Source organism: Sphaeramia orbicularis, chromosome 24 (assembly GCF_902148855.1).
Source record: "Sphaeramia orbicularis chromosome 24, fSphaOr1.1, whole genome shotgun sequence".
Lineage (NCBI taxonomy): Eukaryota > Metazoa > Chordata > Actinopteri > Kurtiformes > Apogonidae > Sphaeramia > Sphaeramia orbicularis.
Genome location: NC_043979.1, coordinates 9858217 through 9877963, shown reverse-complemented (window position 1 = coordinate 9877963; position 19747 = coordinate 9858217). Strand labels below are relative to the sequence as shown.

Sequence of the window (19747 nt, the reverse complement as noted above, 5' to 3'; positions counted from 1 at the left end):
GAAAAATGGGCAAATGGACTCACTCACAGCATATTTTCTAACTTTTTTTTAAAGCTATACCTACCGATGTGGGATTTCTCACAGCACTTCGTAAAAGTTTGAACATGAACAACCCGCCTCCCTCCAAAGCGCTTCCTAAGCTGTCAGAAATTGCGTCGAAATCTGACGCGGAGGGCGGCCTGATAGAACTGCATGTAAATCCCTCAGTGTCGCTGAGCTCTGACGCTCCCTCCTCTTACCTGATACGCGTGGTGGAAGCAGGGGTGGAGGCGGAGGTCCGGTCCACTTCGGCGTGTCCACGGACCCCTCCCTCAGTAATCAGATACATCATCCATCTGCCGTGGCTCCTGTTTCATCAGTAGGCCCATTATTTAAGGGTCTGGTCTGTGCAGCGCTGGGTCAGTGTCTTCAGCTGATGAGGTGCCCAGGCGATGGGCGCGCGCACTGTGAACGCGCTGCCTCCGCAAATTTTCCATGGACATTTGAGGTTTCATAGTCCATACATTTATCATCCTACATCATCCTACAGTGTGTGACACCAAGTACATGTACGTGTATGAGTCCCACGGCTATAAAAGCTGACCTTTGTGCAGACCTGTCTGTTTAGTCCAGTACACCAGACTTCCGGACTTTTATCTCCATTCTTCATTCATCGGACTCCTGTTTGTTCTCCTTAGTTGTTGTGTCTGTTAATAAATCCGTGTTTTCCCTTCCACATACGCATTTGAGTTCTATCCAACCACATCCCTAGACAGGAGACTGTGGTCAGTGACAGGAGAGCAGCGCGAGTGAAGTGTCAGATTCAGAGGGACAAATATTGGATGTGGAGACAGCGATAATGGATTGGATGCTGGACGGCCATAATGGATGATTGACAGGAGGCTCAGTCAGGTTCAGCCAATTATTTCATTTGGACCGAATTAAAATGATTGGTCAGAATTCTATCAGAAATATGAACAATATATGAGAATTAAACATTTTTGAGTTTCAAAACCTGGTGGATTTCTTTAACATTTTAGTTTGACACATGCTTATTAGGAGCATATTAAGATGACGAAAGAAAAGTGTAAAAATGTCACATCATACAGTATAGCTTTAAAGTCCAGACGGACCATTTTAGGTTTTAGGGTTCAAAGGGTTGAGTTAAAAAATGAAAAAGAAAAAAAAAAAACATTCCAAGAGGGATGTAAATCTTGCACACTTACAGAGTACCCATCTCTTATCATAAGTGAAACTGGTTTTAAGCATGCCCTTTGGTTAATTCTTAAACTAAATGCACCACAGTGTTAATTATCCCTTGATATTTTGCTCAGTCAATATAATAATCATAATAATCTGCTGGTCTCACACACAGACACAACATTTATCAAATGGACAGATCTAATTGTAATCGTCTCCAGGTCAGTGACCTTTAATGACTGGCTAATCTGTCCAAACACCATACAAATCATGACCCACGATCTGAATGTTACATGTAACAAAGTTCCAACCAAAGTGTTACAGCTTATATGTTAAAACAAATTTTATCTCATTTCTGGGGACTTAGGATGTGTTTTGTTGTTGTTACCTGACTAGAAACACTGTATTTTTTCATCACTTTGGACCCTATTACTACAACATTTTGACCATAGCTATTCAGCTTCACCATTCCACATTTTTGAAACTGCTACATCTGTAATTCTGTAGTGCTTCCTATTAAAGAATAAAACAATGGTAGCATAATTTATCTTGCTGATGTTTCACAATGAACCAAAAATTGTTTAACCCTTGCCAGTCATGAATGCTGCAGGTACACCATTGGTAAAATTCTGTGGGAATACTCATTATATGGACATCCTGAGGGGTTGTGTTTATAGGTCACATTTTCAGGTTTTACAATATGCATTTTTTTCCATCTTCAAAACACGAGACAGGGTTTTAAAAACCCTCTAACGCACCAGCATATTTTTGTGATGCTTTTGCAATGTTTTACTAATATTTTAATCATTTTACACCACAGAAAGCAGTTCAAATACACCCGTGAACTGAGAATTTCATCTTTCTGTAACACTCCACTGGTGTCCCATGTGACTGAAAGCCGGAGTTAGAGGGCCAATCATAGAGCAATACACACATATCTTCACCTCTTACTGTACAGAATTGTATCAGTCCTTTGTCCCTCAACTTGTGCAGACAAAATCAGTTGAATCCCTCCTCTGTCAACTTTTATCAACCAATAGGCACTCTGGAATCACTAAGGCCCTCCCTGTTACAGTTTTACGTGGAGAGGTATGGAGAGAGAGACAGGAGAGAAATACTGTAAATCTGTCAAAAAATACAATGTCACCCTCTGTTCGCAGCTGGACAGCTTGACTGACTGCACGGTATGAATAAAACAAACAAGTAAAAAACAAATTAATATACAGTATGCAAATATTGTAAATATTGTGTGATTAGTAAATACATATAATATAATGCTCTTTTCTCTTTTACACACATCTAAGATAGATAGATAGATAGATAGATAGATAGATAGATAGATAGATAGATAGATAGATAGATAGATAGATAGATAGATAGATAGATAGATAGATAGATAGATAGATGTACTTTATTTAGCACAAACTGGGAATTTACAGTGTAGCAGCAGCAGGACACACATACAATAACAATAGAGAACCACAGCAAACATGAGTATAAAAAAGAAGTGTAGCACAAGAGCAAAGCCTATATTCAATATATAATAAATTAGAAGTATAAAAATATCTGGGTAGAATCTGGATAATAACTGTAATGTGCTGAAATAGAACTGTAAGGTGCAAACAAGTTGAAATATTCCAAATGAGAAGGTGCAAAATGACATTTAAGTGCAAATGGATTTATGACCAGAGACATCAGACATAGGTGAGTCATTATAGAGTGAGATGGAATGTGTTAGGAAAGATTTCCTGTATCTGTCTGTTCAACAGCGGAGCTACAGCAGTCTTTTTGAGAAGGTGCTCCACTGTCTCTCCAGTGTGTTGTGGAGAGGGTGCTCATCATTGTCCATGATGGATATCAGTTTTTTTTTGTCTCCTCCTCTCTACCACAGTCTCAAAATTTATCTCACATTTGAGACAACAGAATGACAGTTCAACATTTATGCTAATTATTACACTTAGTATACTTAGTATAGTGCTTAGTATTAAGTATTATTGTATAATAGTAAAGTATATATTATAATATTATATTGTATTAGTATTATAAAATTTCATTTTATACATGTTTTCTACACTTGCCTATTAGTTTATTCATATATTTCTCTAGTTTTGTGAAGCTAAGACTTTGGTAAACATATTTCAAGCAAAAAAACACCTCATTTGCATGAGTAAGGGTCTACTTTCACTTTCATTTTTTACAGTGCTCTAGGACAAAAAGTGGCCTTGGTTTACATAAAGCTGAGATTGTCCTTGAATGTTTCAGTATAAACATTTGAGTTCTGTGTTATTTGAAAGTACCTTAAAAAGGTGAATTTAGGAAAGTATGCAGAAATCAACAAAATTCCCTTGGAGTTCTGAAGATTAAAGTTTCTGTGAAAATCAAACTCACAGCATCTGTGTTCAGAAGCCAGTATTCATTATTTCAGCTGCAAAACAACACATTACACAAACTGTACAAGGTTAACCTACATTTCATCTGAACATTTTAATCATGATAGACACTCATTATTCACTATAAGTGGACTTAAACTCACTAGCCTAGCAACAAAACACAACACCCTGTGAAACACAATAATTACACTGGTCATTAAAAGCAATGTTTTATGGGAAAATGTGTGCGTCAAGATGGTGGCAAGTAGCAATGCTGTGGCTTCTCTAACTTTCAGCGTTTAAGTTTGTACTACCACTGCCAACAGAGCAGCGACAAAGTACAGTTTGGGTGAACCAATGGAGCTAAATACCGGTCTCCGTGTTCAGCTTCCATCAGGACTCAAAGCAAAGCTTGGGAGGTTGCAGATTTGAAGAACAACAGTGGGGAGAGAAAGTCAAAGGTGGGTTGGAGCAAAGAGGATGTGTTTTCGGTAAGCAGAAGAGGGAGAAAGAGCCAGTATGCTAGGCAGGCTACAAGCTAACGCTAGCAGACCAGCTATCCAATGCTCTTTTTATTAGCTTACCAGCCGACAGGCCGTAAGCTATTGTCGTCATGCGGCATCCGTTGTCATCCGTTACAAAACTTTCAATCGTCTTCTTCTCTGAAACTACAATTCTGATTGACTTCAAACTTGGCATACAGCTTCTTGATGATGATGTCAACAAAAGTTAGTGAAATTATTTGGATCCGGATCTGATTCTGGATTTGGTGCCAATTTGAAAAATTTCCCCATTATAACAGATAGGAAGTGGACCGATGCAATAACTCAGTAAATATAAATGATATCAAGTGTAAATTTCTACAGTCCAGCCCTGATGGGGAGATGACCAAAACATAATGGCCACATGCTGATCAGGATCTTCTTTTGAATCCGGGAACTTACAGAAAATCTAACATGGGCTCTTATGGGGAAAAAATGTCAATTGTCTTCTTCTCCAAAACTACACTTCTGACTGACTTCAAACTTGGTATACAGCTTCTTTATGATGATGTCAACACAATGTATTGAAATTTTCTCCATCCAGATCTGATTCTGGATTTGGTGTGACTTTGAAAATTTTTCCCATTATAACAGATAGGAAGTAGATTGATACAATAACTCAGTAAGTATCAATGATATCAAGTTGGAATTTGAATTTTTTTACTGATCTGATTGGAATATGACCAAAACATGGGCTATTTCTGTAATATAATAAACACACATAACTGGGTGATAATAAATGGCATCTGGATACATTTCCCAAAGCTTTTAATTTGGATGGTAAGCTACAGGGCCATTGGTTCTATTTTTATCAAATGTCCATGCCTTGGATAATAAAATGGGCCTGCTATGGCTGAGGCTGAGCCAGAAAGAGATGCAGCATCCTGTCCAAGATGGACAGGATGTTGTTTGAATTATTTGTATTCACAAGGCAAGTGCATTTTTTCTGTGGCTTCTTCACATCCATTTCATTAAACGAGAAGTAGATGCAAGAAAAAATAACTGTACCAAAAAGTCACATAGGTCTTTATCAAGTTTCATGAAGACTCATGTATCTGTAGGAGAGTTATTATTCTCACCACGCACGTGAAGATAATACCTTCACCTTTGCACAGGGTAATAATGACATATTTTGAGGAAACATGATGCCTTTCAGTTTGCCAGCTAGAACTCATATTATATAACATAATTGTTATTGTATATACGTTGACTCTGAGTCACCAACTCTAAGGTTTCAGTGGGTCAATCTATGAATAAATCAGCTTCTGGAAAATGCACGGATCTGCCTCTGAATACATACTGCTGATGCCTCTTAAGTACTTTGATTTCAAGAGGCCATCAGAGGAGAAAGAAAGAAATTTTGCAAAATTCTTCTGTACCAGAGAAAAAGGTATGCTTTCCTTCCATTTTGCTGCTTACAAGTTTAAAATCAATGTTCCATAAGGCCCTGGAATGAAAAAAAGAGTATGTAGTTCCATTTCCCCCTCATTCCTAAACCCTGAATATTTGTCTCAATTGGCTGATTAAGGGCTGTGGGGTTGACAGGTCACATGCAATCCCATTGATGTAAACAGTGATGCCTTTTGTGTTTTTTTCCTGCCTGAAACCATAGGGGATGAACTTTATTAACAGAAAAGGTCAGTGATTAGATTTGCTGTTGAATACCAATAATCATAGTCAGTCAACTGTACATTAACAAAGTGTTCTTTAATATCATACTCACAATCACGCAAAAGGGCATCAGATCTTAGAAAGGTCAGAAATGTAGTTAAGGCAGGCACACATTATATAATTTCATACACGTACCTTACATACACGCATACCTTTTTATGTATTGTCTATTTTTTAAGTGTTGTAGTCAAGACACTGAGACAAAGTCATGACCACGACCAAAGTATATTATGGTCAATACAATACCAAGATTTTGTGGACTCAAGACTAAAACCAAGGCCGAGTGTGTACACCAGGCGTGTCCAGTCCAGGTCCTCGAGGTCCAGTATCCTGCATGTTTTAGATGTATCCCTCTTCCAACACACCTGACGGTTGTTATCATGCTACTGCAGAGCTTGAAGATAGGCTTATCACTTTGTAGCAGGAAGTAGAAAATAACAATGACATCACTGGTAAGGAGGGGGAAGGGAAAATTATAAATGACACACACCTGAGAGCTGTGGTGGAGGGAAACTCAAACAAAGGAGAGACTGGAAGGAGGTCAGAGAGAAAGGAGAAGTGAGAGTGACAAGGAAAGGAGGAAAAAAACAAAACAAAAAAGAAAACCTTAATGTGACTTTAATGGAAGAATCTGGAAATGGACCGGTGTGGACCCAGGAGACTTTAGAAGAGAAGCTGAGTCCCTGGAGCAGGCGGACCGGTTCTGCTCGGACTCAGGAGTTACTCTCTCTCGGAGGACACCCACAACCAGATAAGTCCCCTTTTTTCCCCAAACTCTCCTGGCTTCTCCTGTCTGGCCTGAGGATACCCCTGTGTTCTCTCTCTCTCCCCTATTCTACACATATATGCCCCTAACCTCCAACCTGCCCTGAACTGGACCCCTTCATCTTTACCCCTTCTCACACACACACACACCCCTAAACTGAACTGAACTGAAGGACCCTGAAGATCTACATACATACACTCCTACACACTCATCCTCTCTCTACCTACATGAAAAAACTATTGTGTTCTAAAATGGACTACATTAAGTTTAATTTAATGTCTGTTTAATTTACTGTTTAATTCCTGATATAAGATGTTTTTTTGTTTTTTTTAGTTGATGAATAATAAGAAATGTTTTGATGATGATGCAGATGATTTTGAAATGCTGATTTACAATAGAGAAAATTAAGAAACCTTAATTTTATGTGTTAACCGATGTCTTTTGTAACAATGAAGTGAGCAGCTGGGTTTCTTTTTTTTTTGTTGTTGTTGTTGTTGTTGTTTCTTTCACATTTAAGTTTAATATGTAATAAATTTGACAGGTGGAAGGTAATTTAACCCTTCTCCTGTCTGGCGCCCAACATTTTATTTTTGTTCATGTTATTGAGACTTCTATGTTACAACTTGAATCAGGTGTGTTGGAAGAGGGATACATCTAAAACATGCAGGATACCAGCCCTTGAGGACCAGGATTGGACACCCCCGGTGTACACAGTGTGATCAGGTCAGATATGTGGCAGAAAGTGTGATGGCAACTGAGGTGATTAAACTTCTAAAGGAGGTAGATGTATGTTTTCCTTTTAACCCATAAAGACCCAGTGCTACTTTTGTGGCAGTTCCCAAATGAATTTTTCTCAATTTTTAACCATTTTTAAGTAATTTATCCCCATTTATTCTAATATTATGCTCAGTATTTTGCATTTTTAAGTAAAAAAAAGTTGAAAGTTGTCCATGGCATGACTTTCTTTTAATTTTATTACCAAATATTCTGCACCGAGATTATGAAGATACTCTGATCAGCTGTTCTAAAATATCAATAAAATATCAGTGCCCCTGACCACGATGCCAATGAAGATGTGGAGTTTGTCCCCAACCGTCTTCAATGGCCACTCACTGCTTTTAATGTGCCAAGTGCTAAAGCTAATGCGTTAATGCTAATTCTAGGTAGGTACAGTGCGTGTATCAGGATGGGGAAAAATGCAGAGACTGAATTTCCCTTTGGGTATAATACCTTTAACCTTTAAAATGTTAACCTTTAAAATTCTCTGTTGACTTTATTTCTACATTGTGTTTACTTGTTTACTCTGTTATAACACCTATGTCCCCCATGTCTGCCCATAGCTTACATTACTGCCTTTCATCCTAACACATTCTGTTGGGCAAGACACTTCACCCTCCTTGCCTCCAGCGCTACTACTCACACTGGTGTATGAATGCATATGAATGTTTGGTGGTGGTTGGCCGGCCGATTAATCGGTCGGGCTCTAATTGGCAGCCACACTTCCGTCAGTCTCCCCCAGGGCAGCTGTGTCTACAGATGTAGTTTACCACCACCAGAGTGAGAATGTGAGAGCAAATGAATAATAGATCCACTGTACGTGCTTTGAGTATGTGTTCATAGAAGAGCGCTATATAAATCTAATCCATTATTATTCTACGTCAACTTGACTGATGTGGAATTTCCTATTTTGTTTTTGCTCTTTTGTTACAGTTGGTGAAAGTAAACTCAACCCTTATAGCCAACTTCCTGCATCTGAAAATATCTATCCAGCATGACATCGGAAAAATCCACATCAGTTTTTCTTAGTAAAGGTATAAACAACATTTTATTTCTGATTCTTTTGATGCTTGAAACCATGAACTACGAAACACTTCTGCATTTGTGAAATCAATGCTCATGAGTTAAGAGGGCAACACAAAAGTGCTTTGTCAAAGTCAGCACTTCTTCTTCAAGGATCTTATTTCTTCTCCTCTTTGTATAAGATCAGATAATGATCAAATAGAATGTGTTAGAGGAAAAAAATGCAGAACTAACCACAGACTTATCAAAGTGAGGCTACTGGATTACAAGCAGATTTGATGTAAAAACAAAACATTTACCTGAATACACAAAGGTTGGTGTATGTATAAATATGCTGCAATGGTTTTAAATGCTCAATATGTAAGATTTGTAATTTGTAATTATTGTAATCATTGTCGTCTGTCTGTCCGTCTGTCTGCCCATTCAACAACGTAATCATATTATCTGAAGAATGCATTGAGACATCTGCACCAAATTTTTTACTGTGGATGCATCTTAGTACGGAGCAGAAGCCTATTGAAAATATGTGACCTTGACCAACTTTTTCAAGGTCAAATGGTGACATGCCCTTTCAATGACGTAATCGCATTATCTGAAGAATGCTTTGAGATCCGCACCAAATTTACACAAAGACAATCCAAAGTAATTTACAGTGCAGTAACTTTGAATAGAATTTAACACTATATTTGGGAGGGGGATTTAAAGTACGCAGCACGTTATGTGTTTTTTTTTTTTTGCTATGACACACCGTTTGACCATTTATTACATATGATAATGAGAATTAATGGCCAGATACTGAAAATGAAGTTGTTCCTAAAAAAAAGGTGCAAAAGAATTGGCAAAAAAGACATTTCCTAATACTTTTATTGCAAAAACAACATAAAGAAATCTAGGCAGCCTGTTATAATGGTAGTCATTAAAGGGTTAACAGTACAATAGATAAAGATGCAAGCTTACTACATTTCTAAACAAACAGAAGCTGGTTTTAGGCATGATTAGACACTGAAAAATTTGAAGCTGAATACAGAAACTCTAATCCCCCCAGTGGACACACTTACTGTATAATGATGATGATGATGATGATGATGATTGATAATAATAATGATAATAATAATAATAATAATAATAATAATAATAATAATAATAATAATAATAATAATAATATTTTTTTTATAGCTTTTCAAGGGACCCAAAGCGCTTTACATTGTTGATTCATTATTCATTTGCTCTCACATTCTCACACTGGTGGTGGTCCTCTAATCCCCTCAGTGGACACGCATTGTATTGGAACAAAAAAATCCATTATGACTCAAAAAGTATTTTCTCTGCGGATGACACTGATCAAAGACACATTTATAAAACAACAGCAAAGATATAAAAAAAAAAAAAAAAGGGTGGGGGTTAGGACTTGGTTTCTAATATGGAGGTTTTATATTCATTACATAGACTAGAGGTGAGGTTAAAACGTAATACTGTCGGAGCACCCACTGGTCCAAAAGGAATACAGGGATGGGTCAGCAGGTGAAATGTTAGTCTGTATGTGCAGCAGGCCTGGGGCCTCATGTATAAAGACTTGCGTGGATTTCATACAGAAACCTGGTGTAAGCTTAAATCCAGAAAAGTCCGTACGCACAAAAAATCCAGATGAATAAAACTGAGCATACACCCGATTCCAAGTACATTTCCTTTATGCATCCCAACCAGCATGGAATTGAACGCATATGTTGGAGCACCTGACTCCTCCCTCTACACACCCACATTTAAGTATGCAAATTTGCATAAACAGGGCCTGCAGGTGGGATTCCCTCTGGATTCCCCTCTCTGCATGATCAGATGATGACATCAAGGTGGATGCGAAGCGGAGGCCAAAACTGGCGGAAGGAGAAAAGAGACGAACTCAGCCCGTTTGAGCAGAGAGTCTCCGCTATTGTGAGTGACACTGGTCTAACAGGGCTGACTCAGATCACCCCCAAGGTAAATATATATTTAGTATTTGTGTAACTCACACATTAGTTCATTCTACAGGTCATACAACAGTCTAATCACAGCCAAACAAGATGAAGATTCATGTGTCATCATGTCAGGATATCAAAGAGGAAATCAAAGACTTTGACTCATTTTTAATTACTCAAATTATTATTTTCCAACAATGAGGCAGAAGACGGTGAGACACAGTATCAGCCTCCTGTCACAGAGGCTTCCTGTTGCATCCCCAGCGTTAGCCAATCCTCTGGTCCAACAGCCAGCTGATGATGCCTGTCCAACCAGCATGAGTCCATGCTGACCTGAGTCACCACAGGACATCGAGAGGACAATCGGCGGCAACAATGAGCACCTGGACCGACTTATAAATGTTCTCACAGACGTTAACACTACATTAAATGGATTTATCAGCAAATTAATTTTGTGTCCTTGTCTCTTTATATGGTTGTTGCTTAATGTCCTCCCAGGCAGGATTGGCATTGATGGGTCCAGGGTTGGTCTGGTTCTGGTGGTGGATGTGCTGCTGTGGCAGTAGGATGACGTACCGGTGTGTTCATTGTTCATCTGTGTGTCTCCAATGTGCATATTAATTGGAGGAATGACCTTTTTCACATTATTAACAGTTTCCCAGTGTCACCTCTAAGTGTCACCAATGGTTCAAAAGCACAAGAAATGTGCGTATGCCAGCTGTGGACTTGGCATGGAGCACCGCACATTTCCATGGTCATTTCTCTCTTTATACATCTGAACGTGAGCGTGGAAAAGGGCGTACGCCAGGTTTTTGCGCGTGCACATACTTTATACATGAAGCCCCTGGTGTGCACAAAGCAGAGGTGAAATTCTCTGTGGTGGAGATGAAGCTCTGCTGCTACACCTGATGTCAGCTTTCACTTCACTTTTCACTCAATGTAAGTTGTTTGACAGTAGTGAAGTGTATAGACCAGGGGCCACCAACTCTGGTCCTCGAGAGCTACTATCCTGCATGTTTTAGATGTTTCTCTCTTCCTGCACACCTGACAACCGTTATCAGGCTTCTGCAGAGCTTGATGAAAGGCTTATCATTTGAATCAGGTGTGTTGGAAGAGGGATACATGTAAAACATGCAGGATAGTAGATATCAAGGACCAGGGTTGGTGACCTCTGAAACTGGTGACTATGTTGGTGACTATGAAAGTAGAGAAAAACCCAAAACTGTGATGCACCTCTGTTGCTTGCACCTGTTCCATGGGAATAATCAGTTCTTGTTAACAAAGGGTTCTTCAGTTTGCATGTGTGTGGGCTTGGGCTGCACGATGCAGAAATAACAGAATCCTGAAAAATTTTTACCCTACATTTGTCATACATACAGCCTTCTCAAGTGATTACTAGTGGTGGGCATATTGGTTCTGCAGTATCAATATATTGATACTCACACAATACTCATTTGAGGATCGATTACACTAATAAAGTATCGATATTAATTATAAATGTGAAATAAAAGCCCCTGTGTCACGTCTGAATCTCATAGGTTAACTTACTTCAAGGTTTTGTACTGACATCACCCCCCGGCAGCATAAAATTGAACTAGTCCATTCATGTCATGTGACTAGATGTGCAGTGATTCCAGTTAGCTGTTTTTAGCCTGCTGGCAACAGTTCAGTCTACAGGTGCACTTGTCTGAAAGGAGAGCATGGCTGAGAGAAAGAGGAGTGTGGTGTGGGTGTACTTTTCACCTATGGATAGAACTACGGCAAAGTGCAGTCTGTGTTGTAAAAATGTACAATACTGCAGCAACACCAGCAACCTTTTTAAACACCTGAAAATTAGCCCAGTTCCTTTAGAATTGCAGTCAATTTTATTCTTTTCTAACTTCATTATGTTATAAAAATGCGAAATGTGTGGGGGAAAAAAAGTCTTTGGAGTGGTGACCATCTCACTGCATTCAATGAATACATTCAAATTATGACATTTATTTTTTATTCATATTTCTTTATTTTTATTGATTCATGAGTTAATTATTTATTATTTATGCATTTTATTTTGACATTTTAATTTAATTCATACTTATATTTATTATTTGTGCTTTATTTTTTATATTTTAATTAATATTTATGTTAGATATGTCATTGCTTTAAAAAAAAATGGCCACCAAAGGGCTTGATTCTAGTTCTAATTTACTTTCATAAGACTTTCTCATTAGCATAGAAATGGAAGTAGCTAACATCAGCAAATGTCTCCCAGCATAAAACACCAACATAAACTTAATATAAGCACACAAGCACCTGTGAATATCACATATTTAGTTGTGAAGATACATATATCGCCATTACCTATATATATATATCTCAAGACAGTAGATTTTGCATGTGCTAAATTTAACCATATTTATCCATACTGAGAAAATAATTCAAAATCTGCATCCTAGACAAATGTAAGCTAATAGTATGGGTCTCAGTTGTTTTAAAATATATTTTTGTGTTTAACCCATTTAGACCCAGTGCGACTTTTTTACCCTATATTTAACATTTCCTAAGAAAATTTACACCATTTATTATAAAAAAAATCCTCTGTCTTTTGCATCTTTTCAGTAAAAATCAAGCATTTTCCGATATTTAATATACTGATCATATAGATGTTGTTAAAAACTTAGATTAAAATTAAGGGTTATTGTATCAAAAACAGAGAAAACTGAGGGAAAAAGTGACGTTTTCAATAAAATATATCATTAACTGAACCAAGTGTTTCCATCCACTGTCACTGATCAAACTACATGGGTTTTACTGGTGAATCAATGTTATAAAAGATGACAGTGTTTCCACATTCACTATGAAGCCTCTTAATGTCTCAATGGGCCATAACTGATGACCATGAAAAGCGCTGAACCAATGGTCTCCATAACATATTGTACATTTGTTCCGAGCCTTCCTTCAACATTTCTTCATTTCAGTTGAAAAGTGTTTGTTACCTCCGCCAAGGAGGTTATGTTTTTGCCAGGGTTTGTTTGTCTGTTTGTCTGTCCGTTAGTGTGCGACATAACTCAAAAAGTTATGGACAGATTTTGATGAAATTTTCAGGGTTTGTTGGAAATGGGATAAGGAAGAAATGATTAAATTTTGGTGGTGATCGGGGGTGGGGGGGGCCCACGGGGGGGGCGCAGACCACAAAATTTCATCAAAATCTGTCCATAACTTTTTGAGTTATGTTGCACACTAACGGACGGACAGACAGACAGACAAACAAACCCTGGCAAAAACATAACCTCCTTGGTGTGGGGGGGCCCACGGGGGGGGCCACTGATCAGCCTTGGCGGAGGTCTGCGCTCTCCGAGTGCTTCTAGTTTAGCATTGTTTCATTGCTATTTTCTGTCTCAAAAAGCATTTCTTGACATTATTTCTATTCAGTGAGTAAACATTGCATTCTTCTCAATGGTCTATACACACAGCATTACTCACTTTCCGCTGTACATCTTAGGAGTCTCCTTTTATTTGTACAATAACTTTTCCACCGCTACCAAACATAACATTTCCTTCTACACTAAATTAATCTTCTCTCCACACTAATATATGTATATATTTTAAATATTTAGCTAAATTCTCATCCACATTCATGCAACATTTAATTCTTGTGTGCATGGAACACAGAGGATGTTTAGATGTGTACAGTGTTTCATGATAGTCCAAAGCATCTGCAGTTTAATGTCCACCACAAACAATAGTCTGTCTCAACATTTGTCTTGTTAGCGCTCTCAAGTGTATGGAGAAATTTAGAAATAGCATGGCCAGGGTATAGGACTGAATATTTTTGTAATATTTGCCCATTTTATTACTTTATCTGAACACACAAAGAGAAAAGCATTTCTCAGGATTAAAAAAAAAAACAAAACTCACCTATTATAAAGACGTAAAAGGCCGCAACAAAATCAGCCTCTTTGGAGAGTTTTGAGGCGAAAGGGTCACCGTGGAGGAGGTAATGGGGTACATATGCGGAATGCAGCCACGTCTCGTTTTCCATCACTGCTGTCAGCGGGATTGTCCTGAGAAGTGGAGGAAAAGGGTGAGACAATGAGGCTGCTTCCTAAAAGCGAAAATAGCTCTCGCTCACACGCAAATATTTATCAGTTAATAGGACATATAGCTGAAGAAATGTACCTCTTTAGATCTAATGTGTGTATGAAATGTCAACACATGCAAGCGTAGAATAATTCACAAAGCCAAATCCACAGATTTCACACATTACACATATAAGGAGCATATATTATGATGTTTCTCAAGCTGATAATCAGAAACTCATGTCAAAGGTGTTGGTTGAGAGATTTGCTCATGTCACTATGCCGGAGACGGGAAATCAATTGCACATTTTTTTGCTTTTGCTGACTTGAGATGAGGTCAGCGTGAGGACACGGTTGCCCAGAAATAACAAGACAAAAGCTCATGAGACTCCAGATTTTGAGTTAATGGCAAAAACGTGGGAGATTATTCAAAAAGAAAATCACGTAAGGTCAAGAAAACTCATATAAAGCTGCAATTAGTGTATATATGCAATACTATTTCTATTGTACTTTGGCTTCAAATTACATTGGCCTTCACCAGCATGCGTAAGCCTCCCACTTTTTAGTATAAACTGCTTGGCCAAATAAAGTCACTACCTAGATTTAACAAAGCAAATAGTTCAAATGCTTCCACTGGATAATTATTTTGCATTTCTTAAACAACTATCAGTTTGATAGAGAGCATTAAGATTGGACTGTGTTAGAAAAATGTCATGTGGTCTGATGAGTCCAAAGTGACCCTGTTCCAGAATGATGGGTGCATCAGGATGTGATAATTATCTTTTACTTAACCCTGAAAAAACAGAGGTCATTATAATAGGCCCTAAAAATGCAAGAGACTCCCTATCTGACCAGATAGTCACTCTGGACAATGTGAGTGTAGCCTCTAGCACCACAGTTAGAAACCTAGGAGTTCTATTTGACCCAGATCTATCATTTAAACCACATATTAACCAAGCCTGCAGAACCGCCTTCTTCCACCTGCGCAACATAGCCAAAATTAGAAATATTCTTTCTAAAAATGATGCAGAAAAATTAGTTCATGCGTTTGTTACATCTAGATTAGATCACTGCAACTCCCTTCTCGTAGCATGTCCTAAAAGCTCTCTAAAAAGTTATCAACTGGTTCAGAACGCGGCAGCGAGACTACTAACAGGAACAAATAGAAGAGAACACATCACCCCTGTGCTCCAAGCCCTTCACTGGCTTCCAATTGAGTTTAGAATTAGATTCAAAATCCTCCTCCTCACATACAAGACCATTAATGGTATGGGCCCCTCTTATCTCAGAGACGCTCTGGTGCCGTACCATCCCAACAGAACCCTTCGTTCTCAGAATGCAGGTCTACTGGTAGTTCCCAGGGTCTGTAAAAGTACAGTAGGAGCTAGAGCCTTTAGTTACCAAGCTCCTGTTTTATGGAATCAGCTTCCAGTTAACATTAAAGAGGCCGACACAGTCTCTACATTTAAGGTCAGGCTAAAAACATTCCTATTTGAAAAAGCTTATGGTCAGGCTAGTTCAAACCAGACTAAACCCACAGTTCAGTCTAAGCTGCCCTAGGAGCAAGAATGCTGGGGGAAGTACAGGCACTGAGTCCTATCTCCTGTTTCTGGTTCTACGTACCATTCTGGTCTGCACTTATATTTTTAATATTTAGCCAACTTAGTTTGTGCAGTGCTATTCACCCGATGTCCCCTTCCCCACTCCCCTCCGGGGGAGTGGCTACTTTTTCAGTTGTAACCACTTGGGAGCCAATGATGGCAGGATCTGCGCTGACCCATCTGTGTCCTGCCCTGTCCTGTGTCCTGACCCCCTCCCCACCTGTCTGGATGGACGTCCTCGGCCTCACCACTGTGGATGGGCCTCCTCGCCCCTGCCTGTCTCATCCAGCGGGATGGACCCCCCATGTGTCCACCCTACTGCATCCTTGTAGACTAGAACTACATCTGCAAATGGACGTCCATCAGTCCTGGTGCATCTATAGCCTGTCCGTCCATGGGAGTGGATCTCTCCTTCACTGTGGTTCTCCCCGAGGTTTCTCCCTTTTCCCACTGGGTTTTGAGTTTTTCCTTGCCGAGAAGGAGGGTCTAAGGACGGGGGATGCCCTGGACACTACTCATTTTCTTGCTGTTCATTTGACTGTTGTTTACTCTAACTGACTCTGTAAAGCCCTTTGAGATAACCTTGTTGTGATATTGGGCTATACAAATAAAGTTGAATTGAATTGAATTGAAATTGAATAAGGTGGATGAAGTGATTACCCATCATGCCTTGTGCCTAAAGTCCAAGCTTATGGGGGCAGTGTTATAATCTGGGCTTAGTTCAGTTGGTCAGGTCTACATTTAGCAATGTTATGTGTACATAAAATGAGATCAGATGAACCTGAGTATAATGAACTCAAAGCACGCTGACCCATGGGGATCCACAGGTTCTAGATGTGGTAGTTTTTATGCTGTTGTGTATTTGTGAGTGCTGCACCGCATTTGTCCAGCAGTCAACGCCAAAGCGTTCTGGGTATAGCAACGTGGTTGTAAGGCTATTGTATTCCAAAATTACTAACGTCTCCCAAAAATAAATATATAAGTATGCCAAACTGCAGTAGTCAGCTCTTTTCCAGATTTTGTGTGAATCCCTGGACACATATACACACACAAAAACAGACACAGAGGTCACTTGGCTTTTATAATACAGATGACCAGGTCCGAACAGTGGTGGTGACCATGAAGAGAAAACAAACTGCATTTTACACCAATTATTTACTTGTATTGATAGAATTAATGGATCAACAGGTATTAAACATTTTACATGGCTCGGTAGTTTGGGTTGCCAGTGGATGTTGGGGTCTTTATAGGTTAATACCAGAAAAATGAATGAAAGTGGATGGAAATAATGCTGCAACATTTGTTGTAAAATAGCATAAGGACATCAAAATGATGCCACAGTGAATGCATGTCATGTCATGCAATAAAATACTGGAGTGTGTGGCTTTTTCTTTCATTGGGCTTTAAGAAAGTAGTAACTTTACAGTAATAAATAGAGTTCACATAACTTTCTGTACATTTTTTAAAGCCTCTTTTTTAAAACATTTTAAAACCTTTCCCTGTGGTCTAAATAAACTGTAAATGCTATGCTTGGGTCTGAATTCTTCATTAATTCAACTCCACAGGCCCATGTTCCATCCTATTTCTGAGAAATGACATGAGAAAGATCGTTATGAGCACTGGCCCTTTAAATGCAAATGAGCCACTTCACACCCCACCCCCTCTAGGTTATTCACCATGCTTCTCTGTCCCGTTCAGCCACTTGTGTTCATTGATACAACCAGCAACTGAACATTTTAGGTAATCGGCTCGAAGTTTGGACATATTTTCAGTATGGACTACAACCGCTGCTGCTGACAAACAATTATGGCGTACTTGGAGAAATGTTCGTCAAGTCACAACAAATTAAGAAGGAATTAAAAACGGGTTGTAGAAATCCGCTAGATTTTTGCCAAAATGTATGTAAAGACAGCTTTGCAGCCCCTGGAGGGTTCAAATTCAAACTTTTTTAACTATTAGGGTCCAAATACACAAATAAATGTACCACAGACTAATAAAAGTGGGTTTAGCAAATGACCCCTTTAAGATCCTAAACACTAATACACCATAGCTTTTACACCCACTGAGGCAGCACTTTGTGAATCATTCTCTAAGACTGCATCAGCAAGGTAAAAAAAAAAAAAAAAAAGATCAAATCATAAAAACAAACGTCTTATGTGTTGTATTTCTCTGTGGTCAGTTCATGTGTTCAGTGCACATAAGTACATGATGAATGTGTTGAAGGTGTGAGGTGTCATTTCAGTGCAGATTTACAGTTAGTGTTTCACTGTACCAGTGCATTTCAAAATTAAGGGTGAGTGAAGAGTTTGGACAGCGCTTTTGTTTAATGACATGATCAGTATGTTACCTCTGAAAAATAGATCATATGGTAAAATATGATTACTCACAATCTGTAAGAAAATATGTCATTGCAGCTCAGTACATTATCAGTGTAACCTGTCAGTTGAAGCCAGACATAACAGACATTGAAGACTTCTATTGGCCCTAAAATACTTTTAACAGATTAAAAATGTAAAGATGGACCACCACAACATTTATTATTGAGTCTAAATGACAAGTAAACAACCAAAATGACTCACAATATGCCATATCAATATTGGCATTCACATTACCCTTTGAACTTAAGCAAGATCAAACACCTAAAGAATCATGCATTTTCTATGTTGTTTTTCACTCAGCACTTTCAAGCTTCATGCACCAGTGGATAGCTGCTTAGGTATAAAGCCTGGGATATGGATCTTGTTCATGTGCTGTGCCTAACTGATGGTTTCATAATGACTCTTTCACCACAATAGCATCACCAGTCATTGACATTATAAAAACAGACAGACAAATATTCACTGGGATGAACAGAAGAATAATGAATGAATACAATTGGGTTTTTTATAGAATGTGTTTTGTTTCAAAGCTACATTTAAGTTGTATCATTTACCATAAAAACCCTACAATGCAACTTCTCTGATATTTCTCTGAACAACAAAAGAACATGTAAAACTGCCAAAAACAAAGTCCCTCAGATTTACTGTTACGTCAAATAAAACCTTACCTTGGTAAAAGATTACAGTACAATCAGAATATCATCTCAAAGCAATCTAACATCTCCCAGAGAGAACAAAATGAAGCGAGCAAAGACATGACACTGCGTTCAGTGTTATCTCTACACACATGACAATATATGAGATGACGAAATATTGTTGAAACTCCTAGTGCATAATAAAAATGGTGGTCCACTATCAGCTGATGCTGCAGCCCAGCTGCTGAAGTAAAGACATGCACATAGATAGACTTCTCTTTGTTTTGCGCATTTTTATAACCTCTTTTCATACCAAATGTGTCATCAATCTATACTACATCCCCTTGGTCTAGTTTCATGCAGAGACTTCCAATCATTTACCAACATCTGTTAACAGCTGCAGTAACACTATATCTACTGTTAGTACTTGGAGTAGTAGTCTTAGCCATTATGGGTAGTTGTACTAGTTATTGGTAGTTATGCAAGTAACAGAAGTTCTAGTTTTTGTAAAAGAATGTATATTTACAAATGAAATGAATCTCAATCACATAAAATATGAAATACATTCTGTTCATGCTGTCTACAACAAAACACAATTGTGCTTTCTCTAAATTTGCATTTTCCATACTGTAGCAACTTTCTTTTATTAGAGGTTGTAAGTTACCACTATAAACTGTCCATTAAGATGGATGTAAAATCACCTAAAGTGCCAGCTCCTGGTGTCTAGATGCAGTACAGATCAGTGGCCCCACTCCCCTGAATGTTAGTCAATGGAAGTAAGATTCTAGTTGTGTAA

General features: G+C 38.5%; 1 protein-coding gene across 1 annotated transcript in view; it reads right to left on the bottom strand.

Moving 5' to 3' along the window:
• opn5 (opsin 5) overlaps window positions 1-19747 on the bottom strand; it is an 87407-nt gene that overhangs the window by 34674 nt on the left and 32986 nt on the right. Inside the window, exon 2 of the mRNA XM_030128734.1 lies at window positions 14177-14322. Within this exon, the coding sequence (XP_029984594.1) occupies window positions 14177-14322 (146 nt within the window). The remainder of the gene's footprint in view (window positions 1-14176; window positions 14323-19747) is intronic.